The 21399-nt window shown below is 45.2% G+C and overlaps 1 protein-coding gene across 1 annotated transcript in view; it reads left to right on the top strand.

The window, feature by feature from the left end:
• LOC117002997 (vascular endothelial growth factor receptor kdr-like) overlaps window positions 1–20651 on the top strand; it is a 90769-nt gene extending 70118 nt beyond the window's left edge. The window contains exons 24-29 of the mRNA XM_033072589.2: window positions 2800–2899; window positions 3407–3512; window positions 4583–4707; window positions 4942–5020; window positions 7542–7636; window positions 15507–20651. Coding sequence (XP_032928480.2) covers window positions 2800–2899; window positions 3407–3512; window positions 4583–4707; window positions 4942–5020; window positions 7542–7636; window positions 15507–15711 — 710 coding nt within the window. The 3' untranslated portion in view covers window positions 15712–20651. The remainder of the gene's footprint in view (window positions 1–2799; window positions 2900–3406; window positions 3513–4582; window positions 4708–4941; window positions 5021–7541; window positions 7637–15506) is intronic.
• Window positions 20652–21399: the final 748 nt, after the last annotated feature.

Below are 21399 nucleotides of genomic sequence, written 5' to 3'. Positions count from 1 at the left end.
ACAGGCTCAAAACCAGTCATTTTCTCTGAGAGGGTTTTTCATGCAGCTCATCCAGGCATGCCTGTGGTTTGGCACTGCTCACATCTGCAGCTCAAATGATAAATATTTAATTAAGGATTTGTGTCACTGATTGAATTCTGTCATATAAAAGTTTTACACACCATTGAGAGCCATGGGATGGAAGTTATTTGTCGTTGCCACAGGGTGTGTTTTGGCTTCCATTTCCAGCTGCTGCTCTCACTGGGTCCCACAGACTGAGAACCCTCTGAAAAGGGGAAAAATACTGATTAGGAAAATGCAGAGAAGAGTTTGTGTCCTTGCAGGGTCAGAAGCTGAGTGAAGGACAATAGGCTGCCTGCAGAAAGGATCTGCCTGGATCTGCTGTGGTGATACAGGGAAATCAGGACTTGAGGGAATATTAATTTCCATCTGAGGCTGAGTTTGCAATGAGCTTTAAATTATTCAAATGGGGTCAGCACACCTCGTGTCAGGTAGTGCCAGCAGTGTTTAACACATCCTGAAATCACTAATGGTACAGAATGTCGGTGTCTCCTGGAATTTCAATGTGCACTGTTCCAAAAGCAATCAGAGATAATTATGTAAACAAGCAGTGCCTGGTAGTAACATCAGCATCTCATTATCCCACTAAAATAAAACCAAGATCAAAAGAGGGCTCCCATATCCAATGCATGCCACATCTTTGAGCATTTTGAAGGAGATTTCCCCCGAGGAAAACATCCTGTGGAGGCCTTACACCATATGTTCCAGCCTACATTTCTCCCAAGCTGTCTCAGCATTCCAAATCCAAGTTATCAGACTTATCCCACAGTCCAGATAAATACAGTGCTGAGTGGAAGTGGGAAAGGGAGAGCTCCTTGCTTTTATGATCTGAGCTGCCTCCAGCTGCTAGGAGGCCAGCACTGGCCAAAATATAAACTCCCAAAAGATCCTGGAGTCAAAAATGAATCATAGACTCACAGAATGTTCAGGGGTTGGGATGGATCTTCAAGATGATCTGGTCCCAACCCCTTTTGCCAAGGGCAGGACATCTTCTACTAAACCAGATTGCTCAAGGCTTTATCCAACCTGGTTTTTAACACTGCTGGAGTTGGGGCAACCACAGCTTCTCTGGGCAACATGTGCTAGGCCCTCACCACCCTCCAGTAAAATATTTCATCCTGATATTTAAGCTAAATGTCCCTTGTTTCTGTTTGTCCCATTACTCCTTGTCCTGTCACTGTTATCCTTCGCCTTTCCTGTGTTTGCTCTCACCAACATCTTGTAGTTGATCTGATCTGTGATGTAAACAGAGAGAGAGAGCTCACATTGGGAGAACAAGTGGGATTCTCCATCCTTGAGCTGAGCAGTTAATTCCCAGGTTATTCTGAGCATAATGACAGGCCAAAGGCAGGATTGGGAAGGAAAATCTGGGTATAGAGCAGAAATGATGGTGCTGCCTATCTCCAGCTTACATAACTCCAGGAAACACTGTCAGTCCTGTGCTCTGGTATTGCACATCCAGGCAATTCAGAAGTGGGCTCTGGATGTCCTGGGAGCCCATTTGAGCTGGGATTCCTTCTCAGGCAGAGCTGAGATCTCAGCTCCCCAGTGCAGCTTCTGCCCACTGAGCAGTCAGGTTCACAGAGTAGAATAATTCTGGCAACAGCCACATTTTGGCCCCTTCTTCAGTGCTTTATCCAAAAGATTTCTGCTGTTCTTGTTGTGCCCCCAAGTGCACAGCACATGATGGTGTTATCAAATGGGGGAAAAATTGCAGGAAATATGCAGGAATGTTATAGGCAGTAAATAATACACGGATTCCTCGAGGGCTGGATACAGATTCCATTCAATCTCTTATTAAGACTTGATTAAATTGTTTCCAAATTCATCATCCAGCCTCTGGGATGCCAAAATGTCCAAGACAAGGGTTGTGCTGCACAGGAAGCCTTTGCTTAGTGCAGAGGGAGGGAGGTTACAAATCTTTTTGTTTTATCCACAGTAGGTTCAGTAACATTTCAAACTTCAGACTCTTTCTGAATTTCACCTGTGAGCTTTGGATTACTCAGATGCCAGAGCACTCTCCCAAATTTTGTGGGAGTTAACACAAAGCTCCCAGCCCTTCCCAGCATCCAATCTCTGCAAAGCAATTCCAGCTTCCACCAGCTGTGCTGCCAGGGTTCAGCCAACACTTGAGTGGCACTCAGGAAAACAGCATTGAACATAGTCAGGAAAGAAAACAAGGCTGAAAAGCTGGAAGGAGCAGCTCCCACTGTCAAGGGGGTTTTCCCTGTAGGATAATCATATTTAGTAGTGGGTGAACCAGGAGAGGAGCAATTCCACACATGGGACTGAACCAGGTTCTTGTGGTCCTTGCCAGGAGCCAGGTGCCCACAGCCCCTCTGCACTTATTCACAGGGTTCTAAGGCAATGAAGGATGAGCAGGAATTACTCTGTGTGTATCCACTCTGTGCAGGACACTGGCAGGGTCACAGCTTGGAAACCATGGAATGAGCTGGAACTTTTCTTCCACTGACCAAGAGATATTTAAAATCTTAAACTTACTAAAGTTTATTTTTCCTCTGCCCAATTTTACCTTGGAGTGGCTCTGACTGTATCACAAATGCAGAGCACGATTGAAATCTCTGAAGAACAGAATGAGTCTGAAAGAGCAAATGTAGATTGTGAGTGATTGCAGCTCCTTCACTCGAGCTCCTGGTACTGCCAGACTGGAGATCACCAACCCCCTGGGCTGGACACAGGAACTGTGCCATCCTCAAGCCCTCTGCTTTCCCCCACCAGGTGCCTCTCCCTACCCTGGAGTGCAGATTGATGAGGATTTCTGCCGGCGGCTCAAGGAAGGGACGCGCATGAGATCTCCAGAATATTCCACTCCTGAAGTGTAAGAGCTGCTGGTGCTGCTGGGAGCTGATTGCTCTCACAGAGAGATTGTGTTTAAGTGGGGAAGGGGAGGAGATGACAGCTGGGTATTTTATTTGCAGTAAAGCTGTGACTGGGCATATTTTGGGTGTGACAGCACAGACTAAGGACAGCCCAAGTCAGCCAACAAGAAGATGATCAGATGCCCCACATCAGCTGCAGTTCATGGAACTCAGACTTCAGATCCTGTGACAGAAACCCAGTACCCATAACCAGGACTTATTTCAGCAGAATCAGCAGGGCCCTGCAGCCAGGCACTAAGTGAGGTGAAAGCCAAAATCCTGCAGGCTCAGCTGAGGCAAGAATATGGAAACAAAAAGCATCCCACATGGAAACTAAACAGAATTTCAGCATGTAGAGATCTGATTTGGATCTCTTTATCCAAAGACTGACCAAGCCAAGCAGCAGAATGAAACAGAAGAAAAGCTGCCATCCTTCCCCATTCCTAATGCCTGTTTTTTCCCTCCAGCTACCAGACCATGCTGGACTGCTGGCACGGGGTGCCCACGGAGAGGCCAACGTTCACTGAGCTCGTGGAGCGCCTGGGGGATCTCCTGCAGGCCAACGTGCAGCAGGTACAGCAGGAAATGCAGTCTGCAGTGGGCACACGTGTGTGCCTGTGCAGAGGTGAAGGTTATTTAACATTAATATTAGATTGCACTTCCTAGCACAGCTGAAAATTGCCTGCTGGGGTGAGTAAAGACAATGTTAACTACTCAAATGTTTACTTCTGATTTTCTCCACCTCTTGAACTTTGTCTCTCATTTCCAAGTTTATGTTCACCAGTGCTCCTGGGAGCTTTACAATTGTGCAGCTTAAAACACAGAAAGTCAGGTATATCAGGATTAATTTCATAATAGTTAAACCAGTTGTTTTCTTCATCAGTAAAAACAACCAGATCTGTTATGCAATTGTCAATTTAATTGAAGAAAAAATCAAACACTCTTCTGCAGCTCCTTCCTGTTTGTAAACAAATTTAGTGGAGCTGAGTTGAAGAGGGCCCAGTCTGCCACATGAAGAGCTTGTGAATTTGATTCTATAACCAAAGTAAATTGAGGAAACATAAAAATCATGATAAGGGAATAGGGCACTTAACTGCTTCTCAAAATTAAAAACAAAAAGAAGCACCAGGAAATTTGGACAAATAGTTTCAGGAGCTAGAGGCAGAGTCATTCCTGAGGATTGCTGCAGGGGGTAATGACAATGCAGACCTCATTTGTGCAGCAGCAATTCCTGGGAAGAACAAGAAATTAAATCCTCTCAGGCTCCCATTTTAAGGCCTGGTTCTTCCCAAGCTGCTGAGGTTGAACCAAACCAAGCAGTCTGTCCATGGCTCCTCACCAGCACTGGGATATCCAAGCCCATGTGCAGCCATCCCACATCACAGGTTCCCAAAGCGCCCCAGTTTCCTCACAAAGCCTCCTGCACAGTAATTCCTGGATAAAGTGTGCATTCTAACTTCCATGACTTCCCCAGGGTGTGAGGAACATGATAATCACCTTGAACAAACATCACAGTTAGGTTAAAACACAATTTAATCCTTTCTCATCAAAGCTCTGTGGGATAGAAAAACCTCTCAAATCTGAGATGCAGCACAAAATTAACTTTCCCAGCTTTGTGCTCTTTTCTGTTATTAATTTCATAGGATGGTAAAGACTACATTCCACTGAACATCACCTTGTGTCCAGATGGAGAATCCAACCCCAAAACCTGCCCTGTGGAGGAAAACCTGAACAGTGGAGTGAATCGCTGGAGTGCAGTGGAAACTGGGTGAGAAAAGCAGATACAGGGTGGGGGGGAAAAAACATTTCACTGTCTGCTGTCCTCCTTTAATATGGCTGGTGAAAGAGCCAGACACATTTGTCAGGGGGTTGGTTATTAGATACAAGAGGTGACAAAAAAGAAGGGTCCAGGAAACTGGGCTGTGTGAGGAGGTAACTGAGCTACAACTGGTGCACCATCTGCCTGGGATTTCTGCTGACCCATCCACTTTCCTGCTTTCAGTAACAACAGCAAGAAGAGACCCCTGAGTGTGAAGACATTTGATGAGGTGCCAGTGGAAAAGGAGAAAGTGATGCATGAGGTAAGAGAGGTGCCTGCATCCTTCCCCAGCAGGTTCACAGATCACTCGTCACCAGCACCAGAAATGCTCATCAGAGCTTTTGGAATCTGTTTGGTAGGAGAGAACTTTAAATCAGAGCTGGCTCTGGCATCTCACACCCAGGGCTGTGTGACAACAAAGAGGGAGCTGCATTTCTCTTAACAAATAATTTAAAGAGAAACTCACATGTGATTACCCTGGCTTTGATCAGGCTAAGGGGCTTTATATTACATATTTCAAGATGTTTTTCTGCCATAAGGAAGTGGCAGCTTGTTGAAATGCAGCTCTTGGAGGGAAATGTGTCCAGAACACATTCTGGCTGGCCAAGACAGCCAATCACTTGGTGGGGTGAAGGTGTTCAGTTCTGGGTAGACAAGAACAAGATTCAAGATGCTGGTCTTGATTCACACAAAGGGCTTTAACCCTGGATTTTCCTCACTGCAAGTGAATGTATTTATTGCCAGTTTAATGCCATTGCAGGGTGGGAGAGTGTTAAAGGGTTTAATTTTCCCTCCAGAGAAAAACAAATGCTTGTTCTGTTACAGAGTGAGAGTTCTGCTTGTTGGCTTCCTCTGAAGTTATGGGTTGGATTTTCTTCTTTAAAAAAATCCTCAAGAACAATTCCTGAATTCCCTCAGTGGCCCAGGCAGCCCCTGGCTGCAGCTCCCTGTGCTGTCCCCACCTGCTGCCTCGATGGCACCTTCTGTGTCCCTAAGGAGGGCCCTGTGCAGGTGGAACAGAGTTTAGGGAGCAAGGCTGAGCCCCTCAGGAATCCTCCTGCCACAGAGGAGCAGTCTCAGTGCTGAGGAGCAGCCAAGGAAAGGCTCCAGCTGAGACTCCTCTTGGACAGAGCCATTCCTCAGAGCAGCTCCCTTAGGAAGGCTCAAGTCTCCAGCTCCAGCTTGTCCTGGAAATGTTTCATGTCCTTGACAAACACAGCCCATTTCTCATTTGTTCTCTGCTGGGCACAGACTGAGGCCTGTTATTGCCTCGGATTTTCCCAGGTGGAATTTCTGCCTCTCTATCGGTGCATCTCAGGGATTAGAAGGCTTAGAAACTTCCCTGGGTCCTGCATCTTCCCTCTTGCAGGATAAAATCTGTCCCTGTGAATCACACAAAGACATTTGCTAGATCAATGCAGTCTCCAGAGATTATTGCTGCCAGCAGGAGCATTACCTTCCTAAGAGCTCTGTTCATGGCATTTTCAAATAAGCCTTTGCATGAGGGAGGGAAAAGTTTCCAAAAAGGGTGATTGTACATCAAGAGATCAGAAATAAATTGATGTTTCAACAAGGATCTTTTAAATCAGTGAGTGATTTGCTTTTGGACAAAGTAAGTGTACTTTGGTTATTGAAGTTTTCTTAATTATCAACCCTGAATAGTCATTAGGTCATTATTTCAAAGTGTGCTCCACCACACCTTCCTGCCATTGTGCAATTATCTGCAATCTCTGGAGATTCTTTTAGCAGAGAGGTGGAAGCAAAATGCAGAGCAGCCCCCAGATAAACTGTTCCTAGAGCAGTGTGAGAAGGGGAAACAGCCAAGATAAAATCCAGAGACAAGCTGGGTTTTACAGAGGGTTTGACAGACCTCATCAATTCAGGATTTCACTTTATGCTTCATAAAATTGCTTACAAACTGATCTTATTAACAACTGATAGATGACCAGAGTGTGTATAAAAAGCTTTTTCTTGTTATTTATTGTTTGATGAGATTATTTTTTATATCTTGATCAGTTTGACTGGTAAAATAAGACTCAGTAGAGTCTATGTTGAGGGCTTTTGCTGTTTTGGTTCTGACAAATGCACAGATGTGCAACTTTCCAGCATCACAAAATATTTCAAATGCAAAGAAACACCCAGAGCATTTAATATTATGAAATTGCTTAAAATGAGGGCTGTGATATCTGTGTTCTTGTACAAACTTAGCACAAAGTTTAACTGCAGCCTCAAGACTCAGCTTTAAGTGCAGCAGAATCACAACCCCAACTTTAATCAAGACAGTTTTGTTGGACAGCTCATAAAAAATCCATAAAGGCCAGGGCCATCTATCTTTACACAGCACTTGCATTTAGAAAATGTTGCTGAACTTCCTTCAAACCCCAAATGTTTCTAATTGTGTGTTTCCAGTGGGTATTTAAGGAGTTTTTTCCTTGGAGAAGCCCAGCCAGAATTATTGGATATATTCTTTATGAATCTCAGTCTATTCATATCTCAGCTATCCTACTACATGGTGCCCATATGTCATGCTTAATATCAGTTTCAAATGTGAAAATGTCAAATTATTTTTTTATATGTTCATCTTAAGGGTTCTCTTTGGAAATGCAGATCAAAAACTTTAATGTCATAAAAACAAGGCAAACATTCCCAGGCTCCAGAGCAGCATTATTGGATAAAAATTGATAACACAGGCCTTGATAAAAGAATGTCCTGAAGGGTTGGTGGCTCCTACAGCAGTCCCAGGTTCCAGATGTCCCTGATGTTCCTTTCCTTTTGCTCCTCAGGAGTCTGACAGTGGGATGGTGCTGACCTCAGATGAGATAAAAAGCCCCAAGAGGTTGGAAATCCGTTCCTGGCCCTATGGGATCATGGCTCTGGCGTGAGTACTCTGGAGCATTTCTTTTTTCAGACAGTTCTTGCTTTCAGAGAAATGCTTTTGAAATTTGCACTTTTGTTTCTGCTGCCAAAAGAAAACCTTTGGATATCCAGGCAAGCTTAGAGGAGATGAACTCTGAATTTCAGCCCCATAACCAGAAAACCTTGGTGATGTGTTTTAAGATCAAGGGGCAGGGAAGTTATGGAGAAAAAATGAGAATGTAGAGGTCTAATTTAGCTGTTTGTTCAGTGCCTCCCCAGTGTTCTCTCACAGGGATGGAGCAAAGTTTGAAGAACTTGATTCATTAATCCAAAAGCTGACATTTGTAATTATACCAGTGTGTATATTTAACTCAGACAGAAGGAGTGGCATCTTTGCAGCTCATGGGATGTGAGTAAACTTAAAATGCTTGTGCACAGTAAAGAGCAGTGTCTTCAGCAGAGCCCTGATTGCTGCATTTGCTTTAGCATCACTCTGAGACAGAGAATTCCCTAAATCACCTCTGTGATCCCTGGCTTGTGTTGTTCACACCTGGGTACAAACAGAGGCTGGCACAGGGTTTGCTGTATGTTTATCCACTCATAGTACAACACAGAAGATTAAAAGCAGATTTTTAGCTTTTTGCTCACAGTTCTTTGCATTTCAGTAACAACCACACAGGCAGAGGTGACCCAGTAGTGAAAAACTTCACCTTCCTAATAAAAACAACCCATTTTACTGATTTAAATGTCAACATGTGGAATTTCAAAGAATAGCTGCCCAATATATTTAAAAATAAATTATTATGTAGCAATGAATTTCTTGTCCATTCAGTTAATTAAACTAATTACTACTTGCCTGGAGTTTGCTCTGAAATCTACTGAGATTTGTGTGAGTTTTCTCTGTACTGAGGAACTCCAAGACCTTTCCTAGCAGAGCAGCTGCTTGTTCTACACCAGATCACCCCTTTTCTGCATTGAAGAGAACTGAGGGATGAGAAGGATCCTGGTGCATTTCTGGATATTCTGGGAGAGTTCCCAGGAGAGGGCATGGTCAGAGTGTGGCAGTTTTGGAGGGGCTGACTCTCACTCAGAGAGAAAAGCAGATGGAAAGGGCTTGCCTTGTCTCTTGATGCCTTAGAAACATCCATTCCCTGATGTTTGAAGGCAGGAAAGAGGGAAAGGGAGAAGGAGAGGAGGAAAAGGGAGGAGAAGGAAAAGGGAGGAGAAGGAAAAGGGAGAAGGAGGGAAGGAAAAGGGAGAAGGAGAGGAAAAAGAGAAGGAGAGAAGGAAAAGGGAGAAGCAGTGGAAAAAGGAGAAGGAGAGAAGGAAGAAGGAGAGAAGGAAAAGGAGAGGAGGAAAAGGGAGAAGGAAGGGAAAAAGGAGAAGGAGAGAAGGAAGAAAGAGAGAAGGAAAAGGAGAGAAGAAAAAGGGAGGAGAAGGAAAAAGGAGAAGGAGAGAAGGAAAAGGGAGAAGGAGAGAAGGAAAGGGGAGAAGATTTCCCAAGGAAAGGTGGACAACACTAACAGGAGCAGTAGAATGCTGTGAGCTGTACTGAGAATGCTGTGGGCAGTACTGGATGGGAGTGTGGCCTCAGCAATGTTGTTGCCCAGCAGTATTTTGGTTCAGCAGTGTCCCAGGGCTGGACTGGTGGGATTAGCAGAGATCCTGATCCACTTCCCTGTTTTTATCCCCTGCACACACCCAGAGCCTTCCTGCCAGCACCATCCATTGCTATGGAGACCAAATGCTCTAAAAAACAAGAGCTCAAATGTCAGGAGCTGCATTACTGTGATGCTTCACCTGGGCTGATTCACCTCCTTCCTGCATGATGTCACATTGACACAAATCCACACACACAGAGCAGCCTCCCTGCTGGGATTTATCCCTCTGAGGGTTTCTGTCACTCACCCCTGACAGCTTTTCCCTGTTGCTTTCTCCTGTTTGGATAAAGAGTTGGCAGAGGAAGGTTTCCTCTCTGCCCCTTCTAGGCTTTCTCCTGAAAATCTGAAAAGTCAACATCCAGCCAGATGTAGAAGCACAAAAATTCCATAACAGCCTTTAGGGATTTCCAGGAAAACCTTCTGAACTGCTACCAGGGCCACTGGGAGTGGGTGGGAGGCTGTGTGGGGGCAGTGAATCCCTGCCTGACCCCATTTCCATGGGGATTCCATCCAGCACCAGGCAGACCCTGCAGCAGAGCCTGCAACAAGCTGTGCTGCCTCTCCTGCTTTTTGGTTTTAATCTTGCAGACCCTCACTGGCACAAAGAGCAGCTTCAACAGTGCAGAGCACCCCAAAGCCCTCTGGTTTGAGGACAGGACACCCCTGGGTGCTCCTGCATGGAAAAGTGGACAAACAAGGCTCCAAAGCCTGTGGAATAATCTAGAGAGGTCAGAAGGGAGTGTGGGTTTAACAGGGGAGATAAAGTCACCCTTGTTAATTGTGTATCTCTCTCTATCAAAAACATTTACTCTGGATCCTTTTCAAAGTCTTTCTTTTCTAAAACAAAACTGTTCAAAGGCTTAGCATGTTTTCTAAACCAGGGTGACTGCATTTATTATTTTTGCCAAAATCTCACTGTTTATTTATCCTGCATTCATTCCTCTGTTGAGTCTAAAATTTGCCAACAGCACACACCATGGAGTGTCAGTGTCAAGAGTTTAGTGAGGATGAATCTGATACTCTGGGCCAGGGCTCACTGTTAGGCTGGACTAACCAGGTCTGAGCTTTTCCTGCTGCTAAAATAGAGCAGCAAGTTCTGAGTATTTTATGCTGCTGAAGTAGAAAGTCAAAGCAGTAGCTGCAGTGAGAGATGGGAAGATTGACTAGGATAACAACACTGGAATCAGCATTCAGGGAAGCACAGGGAGCACAGAGGGATTTAATGATGGGATGACTCTGGTGTCAGGTTCCGTCTCAGAATATTATCAGGCTACTGCCAAGCACTGCTTTAAAATCCTCCCAGAGACTCTGTAATCAAGTTATTGTTTAAGATGACAAAGGTTTGGTATCTGCTCAGTTGTCCTCCTCCAGCTCTTCCCCTTCTCCCCCCAAACCCAATGATCCTCTGGTGCTCAGAAATCCCTGGTCTGGTTCTGGCCCAGACCCACGAGATCAGCTGAGGCTCAGCTGATCCACTCTGGGCTCTGCATGCTGCATCCACATCCCATCACTGAGAGCTCTGCCTTTGCCAAAACAAGCTGGGCCTAAGGCAAGGCAGGAATACTGAAATGAGGGATTTTGTTCAGTAGCAGCAGGCATTAATGTCCAAACACAAAGAACACAACAAAAACACAGCCAGGATTGGGCTGGATTCCTTTCTCACCTTCTCAGACAAACGAGGCATGGCAACATGTTTGCTCCAGGGCAGAATGGAGCTCAGAAATAATAAATACATTTATTGTTGTGTCATGCAGCACCTTGCACTGTTACCTGACCTGAGCTCTCCAAACTAGAACTTGGAATGAGTAGCTGCTCAGGAGTTATGTAAACCTCTTTTTGTTCAAGGATTATGCACTGTGCTCACAGCAGCAAGGACTGGAAGGGGAATTGTGAGAGGCTGTGGATTTGACTGCAGTGTTTTCCATCCCACTGCTTTTGGACAGGGACAGCTGAGCAGCCTGGCCACACATGTGAGGGGACAAGGGTGGCTTTGGACTGGGAGAATGTTATCACCTGCACTTTGTATTTAAAAGTGTTTCCAAACAATGAATTCCTGTGCCCAGCCCTCAAGTTCTCCTTGCCAGCAGAATGCTGAGGCACTGGTGCTGCCAGAGGAGAACCCAGGATGAAATTCCTCCTGCACAGCACTCAGCTGGAAATGTATTAAAGAAAACTGTGAATCAGTCATAGCTAGCAGAAGAAAAAAATAACTCTTTTATTTCTTTAATTGCAGAAAAATTAAAATAAAAAAAAAAAAAACACTTTTACTCTGAGCCTCATTAAACACCTTTGAAAGCTCCTACAAAGCCCTGAAGCTCCTACATGTTATCAAGAGATGTAGTCATGAGACAAACTGCTCTACTTGGCAGCAATCAGCCCAATTTCTCATCTTTCCCTAAACACAGCTTCTGAACATGGCCAGGTTTCCTACATGGACAGAAAAGTCCATTAGTTTTTCCTGCTGAGAGCAAAATACTTGGATTTCTTATTGCAGAGCAGTAGGAGCTGCTGCCCTTGGGGCTGGAATCCCTCCCTGCTCAGGGTGGTTTTCCTGCAGCCATCCTTTTTCTCCACAGTCCTCTTCAAGTCATTGACCCCAAAATTTAGATTAACACAAACTGGCTCCCTCTCACATAAAATAAACAGCTCCACTAATGGTTTCCCAGCTCTCTGATGGTTTCAGTATTTTTCTACCTCCAAAATCTCTGGTTTGTACAGTAGGAAGAAAAAGCCTCAGTAGGTCACTCAGGACTTCAAGCTACTGCAAGATTATCCTCTGTGGTATCTTCCAAACAAGTTTGGCACTTTCAGAAAACTAAAAAGTTTGTGGAAGATTATTTAATATTCAGGCTGTGTCTCCAAAACAGGACACCTTGTGCAAGGACAAATGAGTGCTCAGGGTGGTCACTGCAATTTGTGACAAGTTTGGGTCAGTGGGCAGCGAGCTGAATTCCAGCTGAGTGTTGTGATATTCCCACCCTGATCCTCAGTGGGAGCACTGACAGGGGAGCCTGGGCTGGGATGTTCCAGCCTGGAGCAGATTTATCCCAACTGAGCATCTCTGATGGGCTCCCACAGCACTGAGGGTCAGCAGAGGCAGAGCAGTGAGGAAACACCTCATGGGCAGGGCAGTGCCAGCCCAGGAGAACCAAGGAATGGCCAGCTTTTAATGAAATTAGTTCATTACATAACCACTGGTGACTTCTGGACTGCACAGCTGTGTGATCAATCAAATCCAAGCCCTCCAGTCAGAGAGTGTTTGTGGGGGCTCAGGGAGAAGGTCTCTGCTCCACACAGGGCAGCCCAAGTGGCCCAGGCCATCAAGGGGGTGTTGGTGTCCCCTGGAGCCCCAAGAACCAACCACATCCAGGCAAGGCTGAGCTCTGGGGGCTGGGGCAGTTTCTGAGATGCCAAGGACAGATGGAAAAGGGAGCAGCAGCTGTACATGACAGCAGGCAGCAGTGCCAGTGACAGCAGCATGAAAGGGAAAAATGCAAAGCCCCACAGAGAGCTTTAATTAGGAAATGCATTTAGATGAAAGGAATAGTATTGGGAGTTAATTGCATTTTGGTCTGCCAGTAGATAGCAAGTGACACAACTTCCTTCTGGCATAACTCAGCAGCTTTCTGTCTTTGGAGCAGAGAGGAGATTGCAGCATTTAGGAGCCCTCCCAGTCTGATTTCAGCACCAGGCAGAGTTATCCCCAGATATCCAATCCAATTCCAATCCATATCCCTGTTCCCAACAGGAACATTTGCTGGGAGTCAGGGCCCTGAAAATTTCCCATTGTGTGGCCAAACCAAACTCAGACATCTGCAGGCTGGGGGTTAAATTAAACAAATACTTATACAATAAAATACTTATACAATAAAATACAAATACTTACACGATAAACAAATTAAACAAATACTCTCAAGCTTCTCCCTGTCTCCAGTGACAACTTTATACCCGGCAAATTGGAAGCCAGAGCATCCATAAATTGTCTGACATGAGTCAATGGAACTGAGCAACAAGAAGAGAATTCCATAAACAAACAGTGAGGCACAGTTCTGGTTGCATTACTTATGTCAGAGAAGAGTTTATCTGCAAACTGTGTGTGTAGAGAATGGACACCTGCCAAATCTGTAGAATACATAAGGAGTTTCCACTCATGTTTCTCTCTGGACAATGAGGAAAAATTTAGTTGTGAAAGCAGAGGGTGCTACAGTTTTTGCTGAAGCTCTCAGGGTTACTGTTTATTTGGGAATTTCTGCTCTGCCACTCCACAGGTTTGGTTTCAATGCCTTGTGCAGGTCTGAAGGCACATAAACAGCAGCTTTGTTCTATAAACTCTGCAGCAATCACAGAACCCAAGCTCATCCTAGACATGCAAGACATGGTGGGCTGGCTCTTACAGCTCAGGCTCACTTCCCAAAGCTGGAGATGCAAACCTGCTGTGGACAGCCAGCCCAGCACACTGAAATCAGACCCTAAATGAATCAGCCCATGTCCCACTGCAGCTGATCAGAGCTGCAGCTGTGTGTTGTGTCTGAATGTGGCTGCACAAGAGCTTCATGAGTGATGTACAGAACATCAGCACACATTCCCCTGCAGCTCTGGGTAATTCACAGATGGATCCTACAGGCTGTTCCTGTGCTGAGCACTGAGCAGAAACCAGTGTTCCACTCCAGCCTGGACACCTGGGATCCTTCCAGAACCAGCAAGAATGTTAATTTATTTATTTTACTTCATATACTGACACTAGTTCTGTCAGCTAGTGGCAATATCTGCAGCTTATGGGAAACCTGGAGCTTTTGGCAGGTTCCAGATTCAGAGGCAAGAGAACACAACTTGTAAAGCCCCAGCAGGGCAGATTTACCCTTTTCAGCTGAAAGGAGCTGTGTGTGGCCATCCAACCTGCTCTCTCTGCTGTACCATCCCAAAAACATCACACACACACACACAGTTCCTGTCCAGGATCTGCTATTTTCCTATTAATGGCTTTTGCTGCCCTCCCTCCAGATGCTCCTGGCTGTTGGTTTGATCCCAAAACTGGAGCAGGAACTGGCTCTGCTTTCTTCCTAAAGCACCCCAGTGAGCAAATGAGCAGCTGTGGGGACTGGAAGCACTGCAGAAGTGTCAATAAAATGAATGTAATGAATTCTACAATTATTTGATGAACTGTTGACTATTCAGACTTGGTTTAGGGTCATTAAAATGTAACCTGATACTACTTTAAACACATATGAAGTACACACACAGTGCTTGGGCAGTGCCTGATTTTTAATTCTCCCAGGCACATTTGAGTCATTCTGAGCTGAGACTTGAGCAGTGCTGTGGTGAGACTGTGACTGAGGCTCCTTCCCAAGAGCTGCTGTTGAAGGGTCCTGAGCAAAGTGCAGCAGCTCAAAAGCCACTCTCACACTGGAGTCCTTTTGAGAACCCCTCAGTTATCCAGGCCTCTTGCAATGAATTGCTCAGAAACCAAGGGTTGACAGAACATTATTTTAAGGCAGCCTATGACAGAAAAAACCTTTAGAGTTCTCCATAACCCTTGCTGTTCCTCGAGGTCACCTTGTGACACAAATCTTGTCAGGGTTCTCCTACTTTTAACCCTGAGGCTGCTCCAAGTGATGGAAGTTGCTCTGTCCCACCCTCCATCACCTGGAAGAGGGAGGACAGGAGACAAAAGCAGCTGGAATTCTGCAAAGCACTGCCCTTCACCAGCCCCTGGGTCAGGAATGTTAAAGGGCTGGGAATATAAAAGGGATTTTGCCTTGCACTGCCTGAGCGTGTTCAACACACACTCTCGCTTTCAGTATCAGTTTAAATTAGAGTCTGTCAGAGATTATTCAGTATTTCATCCCTTATCATGCTTCAAGAAAAGTCATAGCCTTCAGTTCTGCTTTCAGAAAAGTCAAATTTTTACTGACCTGTGTCAGAACAATGAGGAAGGATATTACTGTGTGTACAGGACAGGTGTCTTTACAAGTAAGAGATCTGTAGTGCACTGAAATGTGGTGAGCTGAAAGGACAAGGCAGCAGAGCAGGAATTACTCCTAAATCTACTTTTAAAACACAGAATTATCTAAAATACCTATCTCAGTTCCCTCATCCAGCCAGCAAAATATCACTGTCTTACAGGGTGCCATAGAGGTGAATTGATATTTTTATATATTTACTTCTTAGAGAAATAATTTTGGCCATCAATTAAGAGCCAGGGTGGATAATCCCGATGTTTGCTCCCCACAGGCGGAGAGCTGTCAGCAGGAGCAAGGAATCCATCCTGTGTGACCACGAGACTGTCAAGTACCAGCCAGCAGTGCAGGTGGAAGAGGACACCATGGACTTCCCCCTGGAGGACTCTGTCCTGCTCCCCATGGATCCCAACCTGGAATGCCACAGCCCTCCTCCGGATTACAACTCTGTCATCCACTACTCAGCGCCCCCAGTTTAACCAGTGCCCCCAGCACTGGCTGCACCTCAGCCTTGCCAGCTTCTCCTGTGCCCCCAGGGAGCCTGGGTCCAACAGAAGGGAATTCTGCTGGGATAAAGCTTCACCTGTTTCTTCTGGCACATCTCAGACGTGATTAGAAACAATTTAAGAGCATCTTCTCTCTTCTCTTTAAAGGCCTATTGCAAGATCTGCAGTGAATTGATAACATTCTGTCTGTCAGAGTCCTGGCAGGAGCTGTAACCCTGAGCTGCTGCCACTCCTTCCAACCCCACAGTTCCCATTTCACTCCACGAGGGTCATGCCAAGCAGGTTGGGAACACCAGATTCAATCTGCTGGCCCTGACACATCCTGCAGGGATTGGAAGGGATCTGTTGAAAACAGCAGATGAATGTTTTGGGCTTGGAGAAAAGCTGAAATTGAAACACCCTTCCTAATTTGGGATTTCACCTCCTGTAAATATTTCTGAAATATTTTGCAATGCAAGCTATTTTGGTTAATTTGGATTTAGTAATTTCCACTGCCCAGAGGATACACTCCTAAAGATGGCATGGCCCAGAGCAAGCTGGTAGTGCTCGTGTGCCTGCTCTTTTGGGCCAGCAGGGCACACACTGTGCTTAAATCTCCTGCCCTGGGCTTTCCCCTTGTTCAAACAGTTTGTTCTGCAGACATGCAATAGGGAACCTTGCTGGAGATGCATCTGTAATGGCTGCAAGGCAAAATCAGTGCCTTAAGTAAGAGCCTTCTCAACTCAAACAGAATTTCCCAGCTCACACACACACACATTTGTGTGAATGTGCAGAAAACTCTCATTACCAGCACGAGAGTTACACAAAAACTCACCCATACCCTTGAGGCAGCAATTTTTATGTTTCCTTTCTGCTCACAGGCTATTCACTAAAACACCACACAAAACAAAAAAAAAGCATTTCCTCTGGATTCTGTGGCCCAAGGGTTTGACCCTGGGGATACTCTCCCTGCTAAGCTGCAAGCCCATGTGACACACATTTATCTCTGACTGTCTTGCCAAGGTAAATATTGGTATCATATGCAAAGCCCTTCCTGGGTTCAGGGTAATTCAAAGCTTTTGTTGCAGCAGGACTGAAAGGATTGAAATTCTCAAATGTGAGACATTCACAGTGGGTTTGGCCCTGCCCCAGAGCTCTGTGGGGCAGGGACTGTTACAGGGGTGCCCAGTGTGCCCTGTGCATCATCACAGCAGCCTCACAAATCAGTAAATTATCCTTGGCCTTTCATGTGCTCTCTAACAATCAGAGTTGGCTTTGAAATTTAGGAAGGGAAAGGTCTCCAGGTTGCAAGGAGAAAAAGGCAGGATGAGATGCTGACTAACAGGGAGGGCTGTAACCTCCTGAGTTAAACTGATCATAAATGGCTCCCTGTGCAGTTCCTCCAAGCTCTGCACAACCCTTTCCTTTTCTTCCTTGATTTGACTTCTTCAGCAGAAAAAGAATTTTCCTTCATGATTCAGACTAGAGGAGGATGAAATCAAGCCCTGCAAAACGATGATGTTACCTTGGCAAAGACAGCTGCACACCCTCACAGCAGCAGAGGAGGTTTTCTGCATGAGTGCTTGCAGTGGGCTATGCTGAAGGAATCACAAACAAGCCTCAGGTATTATCAAAGGGGAAAACAAATCTCCAAACCCCACACCACGTTTAACTGTGAACTCTCAAGCATCTGAAGGATGGGCTCTGGGGAACTGCACTGCTTCTTCTCCTGGACTTCAGAGTCACTTGTGAATCAGCTGCAGTCCCTCCAGAGCCCCCTGCTCGTAGTGCACCTGCTAGATAGGTGTGGGCTGTAGTTGCTTTATGGTCATTTTGCACTGCTTTGTATTTTAGTATCTATGTATTAAGTAGAGCTGGTCATAGAAGAGAAGAAACTACTGGGAAAGAATTCTGATGAGCCCCAGGAAGCTCATTGGGTTGGTTTTTCATCAAACACTATTAGCTATCTATAGCTCTGATTAAGTAATCAATCAGTTCTTGTGGAAATAAATTACTGATGAGGCAAAGGAAAAGAAGGTGCAGACAGTGTGTGTGGCTCTGCTCTTGATGGCCTCAGCTGGAGATGTTTGTTACTGCACCTTGAGCTGGAGGGTGAGAAAACAGCCTTGAAAAACCTTCACTTAGGAACTTGGAAATGTAGGAAGGAAGCCTGCACGTGTGCTCTGTGTTTTGAGGAGGAATGGGTGAACTGAGCACGTGGCCTGTCCTTCTCTGAAGGATGAGCAGAGGCACAGAGAACGTTTGGGGAGCAGGACCCAGCAGGGCCCTCCTGGCTCTCAGTAACCACCATCAGCCTTTCTGTGCCACCTGAGGTGGTGGAACAGGCACAGGCTGCTGTGCTGCAGATGTTTAAACCCCTGGTTGCACTGACAGCCCCAGAACTGAGGGCTCCTCTGCAGTGGCAAATCGAGAACGTCGTGAGCAAATCCAGCGATGGAAGGGACTGATGGATGTTTGGGCAGCTGTTTCAATGTTAATGAGTGAAAGATTTTATCCTCCTTATAGTAAATGTAACAAGCAAAAGTATTGCCTGAAAAGTATTATTGAACATATTCTATTTTATTTACTAATATTTTGTTTGTCCTTCTCTCACCTCCCTTAATTTAATTATTGTTCTCTTCTTCCAACGATGTATATAGTGTACCCTGTAGCAACAAATATAGTCATTCATTTATATGGTAAAATTTGTAACATTTTAGTCCAGAGGGAAAGAAATACCCAGATGTAACAGAGTTAAGTATTGTACTAAACATTTCACTAATGCTTGCAGGCCAGGCTCCAGTTTACAGTGCCCCACTAGTGCCATGGCACAGCAGCTCTCTTGGCTGGGAGTGTCTCTGCCTCTCACTTCTTCTCCACATTATTTAGTTTCAGTCAGGAAACAGGAATCTGGAGGAATTTGGCAGGTTTATCTCATTCCTGGAAGCATCACCACGTGCAGCTCGTGTTAAAGGTGAGGGATTTCCACTGCCTGGGTTTTAATTGGAGGCTGGTGGATTGGCTAGAGGATCAGAAGGGGTGAATTGTTTAAATGATGTGATGTTTATTGTTTTTTCAGACTTCTCAGGGATTCTTACTCAACTCCTGTCTGCCATCTGCTTTCTCTAACCTGAGCTCAGTGGGATCTGTATTAACATGTACTTTTGTTTCCTTTGATAGTGCTCACTCCTGGTTCTGTGCTTCTGGGAGCCCAGAGAATCAGGGCAAAGGAGCTCAGAGCTCTCCATGGAATTGTGTTGTCTCTTCTCCAACAATCACCTCCCACTTGGGAGTCCAAGTGCCTTCACCTGCATGTTCTTGTTTAGGCTGGTGGTTGTACCAATCTCCTGTCTCCTCTTTTCTCTACTTTTCTTATTATTTGCTCTCCCAGTCTCTTTGGACTGCTTTGCTCTGCCTTTTCCATAAGATCAGGTATAGGATCATTTCACTGCTGTTTATCCTGTGCTTGCAGAGGCTGAACTAGATAATCTAAAGTGAGATTTTCACATTAAACCCTCAATATATAGCCAAGGAAAACTAGTTTGTATTAGTTTGTCAGGAAGTCTCTTTGTGTCCTTCCCTGAATGGGAGAAGCTTTTTAATCTACTGATTTTTCAATATTGGTGTCTGGAGCAAAATGGAGGCTGGTGACTGTGTGAGTCTGATCCTTCCCAGAGTCCTTTCCTCAAGCAAGGAGGTTTCTGTAAGGTTCTCCCAGGTTATCCCCACAAAAAGGGCATCCCTAGCAAGATGCATCCCAGTTATCTGCTTGGGATGTCAAGGAAGTCAGCTAAAACTCCAAGTCTGAGTAAAGGTGTCAAACAAACCCCTGAGTGCTGCAGTGAACACTCAGGGATCCTGCAGCCCTCAGCTGCTGTGTTTGACATCCCAGTGACACATCCCTCCCTGCACTCACCTGCTTGGCAAATCCCAGGATCCCCCAGAGTCCCCAGGGGTTTTTCTCACTGGGTTTTCTCTCCTGTACACTGCAGGAATATCAGCTGCCATGTCAGCCTGGAACTGGCCAGGCTGGCTCTGATTTATCCCCTCACTGATCCTTCAGGTCCTGCCTCACTTTGCAGATTCCATCTGGCCTGTCCCAGCTCTGGGCTGCAGGATCCTAAATCCCAGCAGCACCAAGGGAACACACCAGGAACTGTTTGCAAGCAAGTAACTACAGAGCAAGATAAGCATTATCAGGTTTCCCTGAACACAGGAACTGCTCAGGATCAGTATCACACTCACAGATCAGCCTAGAGGTTTTTTCTTATCACACAGTGAATGAAAACACAAAAGGCAGCAATAATTCCTTTTTTTCTCCCTGAAAATATAATGGCCAAATGCTGGGATCCATTTTCCTGGGTTTGTACTACACCACAAAAGAACAGAATTTTGCCAAAGTTATGGCACCAGCACCATCTTACTCAAGTGAAATTGAGGGAGGAATTTGGGATTTGGCCCAAGCAGTGTAGGGGACTATGCAGGTGTTGAACCCAAGCACTAGATGGTTTGTTTGACATTGTTATTTCCATTTTTGTGAACAAAGAATGGAAAAGTTGCTGGCCTGGGTCAGCTGGGACCACAAGGGTTACAGGGAGAGCAATGTGGGATGCACTGAGCAGTGTCCTGTTCTCCTGGCAGCACTCAATTCATTTTTCCTTAGACCTTGAGTTGTCAAAGCAGCCACTGAAAACTGGGAAAAAAGAGAGTAACTTGGGACCTACAGAAATAAACTAAGGAAAACTGGGAAAAGCTAGGAACTTGGGACTTCCAGAAATAAACCAAGTGCCATGTTCAAACCACCAAGGAATGTTTGTCTGCCGTGTTCCTGTCTGTCTGAGGAATGTATGCACTGAAAACAACGCTTTCTTATGTAGTCAAAAATTGTACTGTATCTATTAACCAAAAAAATAAAAAGATTCTATATTTATACAGCCCAGGGCTCTTTGTGTCATCTCTTGGTTTGAAAAGTGTTGTCCTTGAAGCAGAATAAAAATAAATAATGCAACAGTTTTGAGAGATTTTTGCAAGGCATAGATCTCATCCAAATTTCTACAGGGGATTCCAAAGTTAGGACAGAGGCTGCCACACTGCTCAGAGGGAACTGCCCACTGTGTTTGATTAAAAAGATTCACAGACCTCTGAAAAAAAAGGGTAATTTGCTGGAGAAATGCACCAAACCACCTGCTGCTAGAACAGCCCATGGAACACAGACACTGTGTCTGGTTATTTCTACAATATCTCAATAAATGGGGCTGAGAGAGATGAGAGAATCACAATTCTGCCTTCTAAGGACAGCCCATGGTCACCAAAGTGTGACAGGACAGAAATTGCAAAGATAATCTGCAGAGCATGAGGGCATCTGGGGCTTGCTCAGCCTCAGAATTCCAGAGGTTCTCTTGCATTGGGCTTGCCATCATATTCTGAAAAGATCACCATTAAATAAATACTTTCTAATATGTTACTGAATTCTCTTTTGAATAAACTCTGTTGAAATCCAGAATATTCCATGCTGTCCATTTGTAGTGAAGGTTTAATATTCAGCATGCCAAGGGAAAAAAATCTCCCAGCTCCATCCAAATGCAGCAGACCTTCTGCCATTTCCCTCATAGCTGGCTGGTTTTTCTGGAATACCGTTCCCATTCTTCCTTCCATTTTGGTGGCACAGTGGGTAACTACCAG

Source organism: Catharus ustulatus, chromosome 14 (assembly GCF_009819885.2).
Source record: "Catharus ustulatus isolate bCatUst1 chromosome 14, bCatUst1.pri.v2, whole genome shotgun sequence".
NCBI lineage: Eukaryota > Metazoa > Chordata > Aves > Passeriformes > Turdidae > Catharus > Catharus ustulatus.
This window is presented reverse-complemented; position numbering and strand designations above follow the sequence as displayed.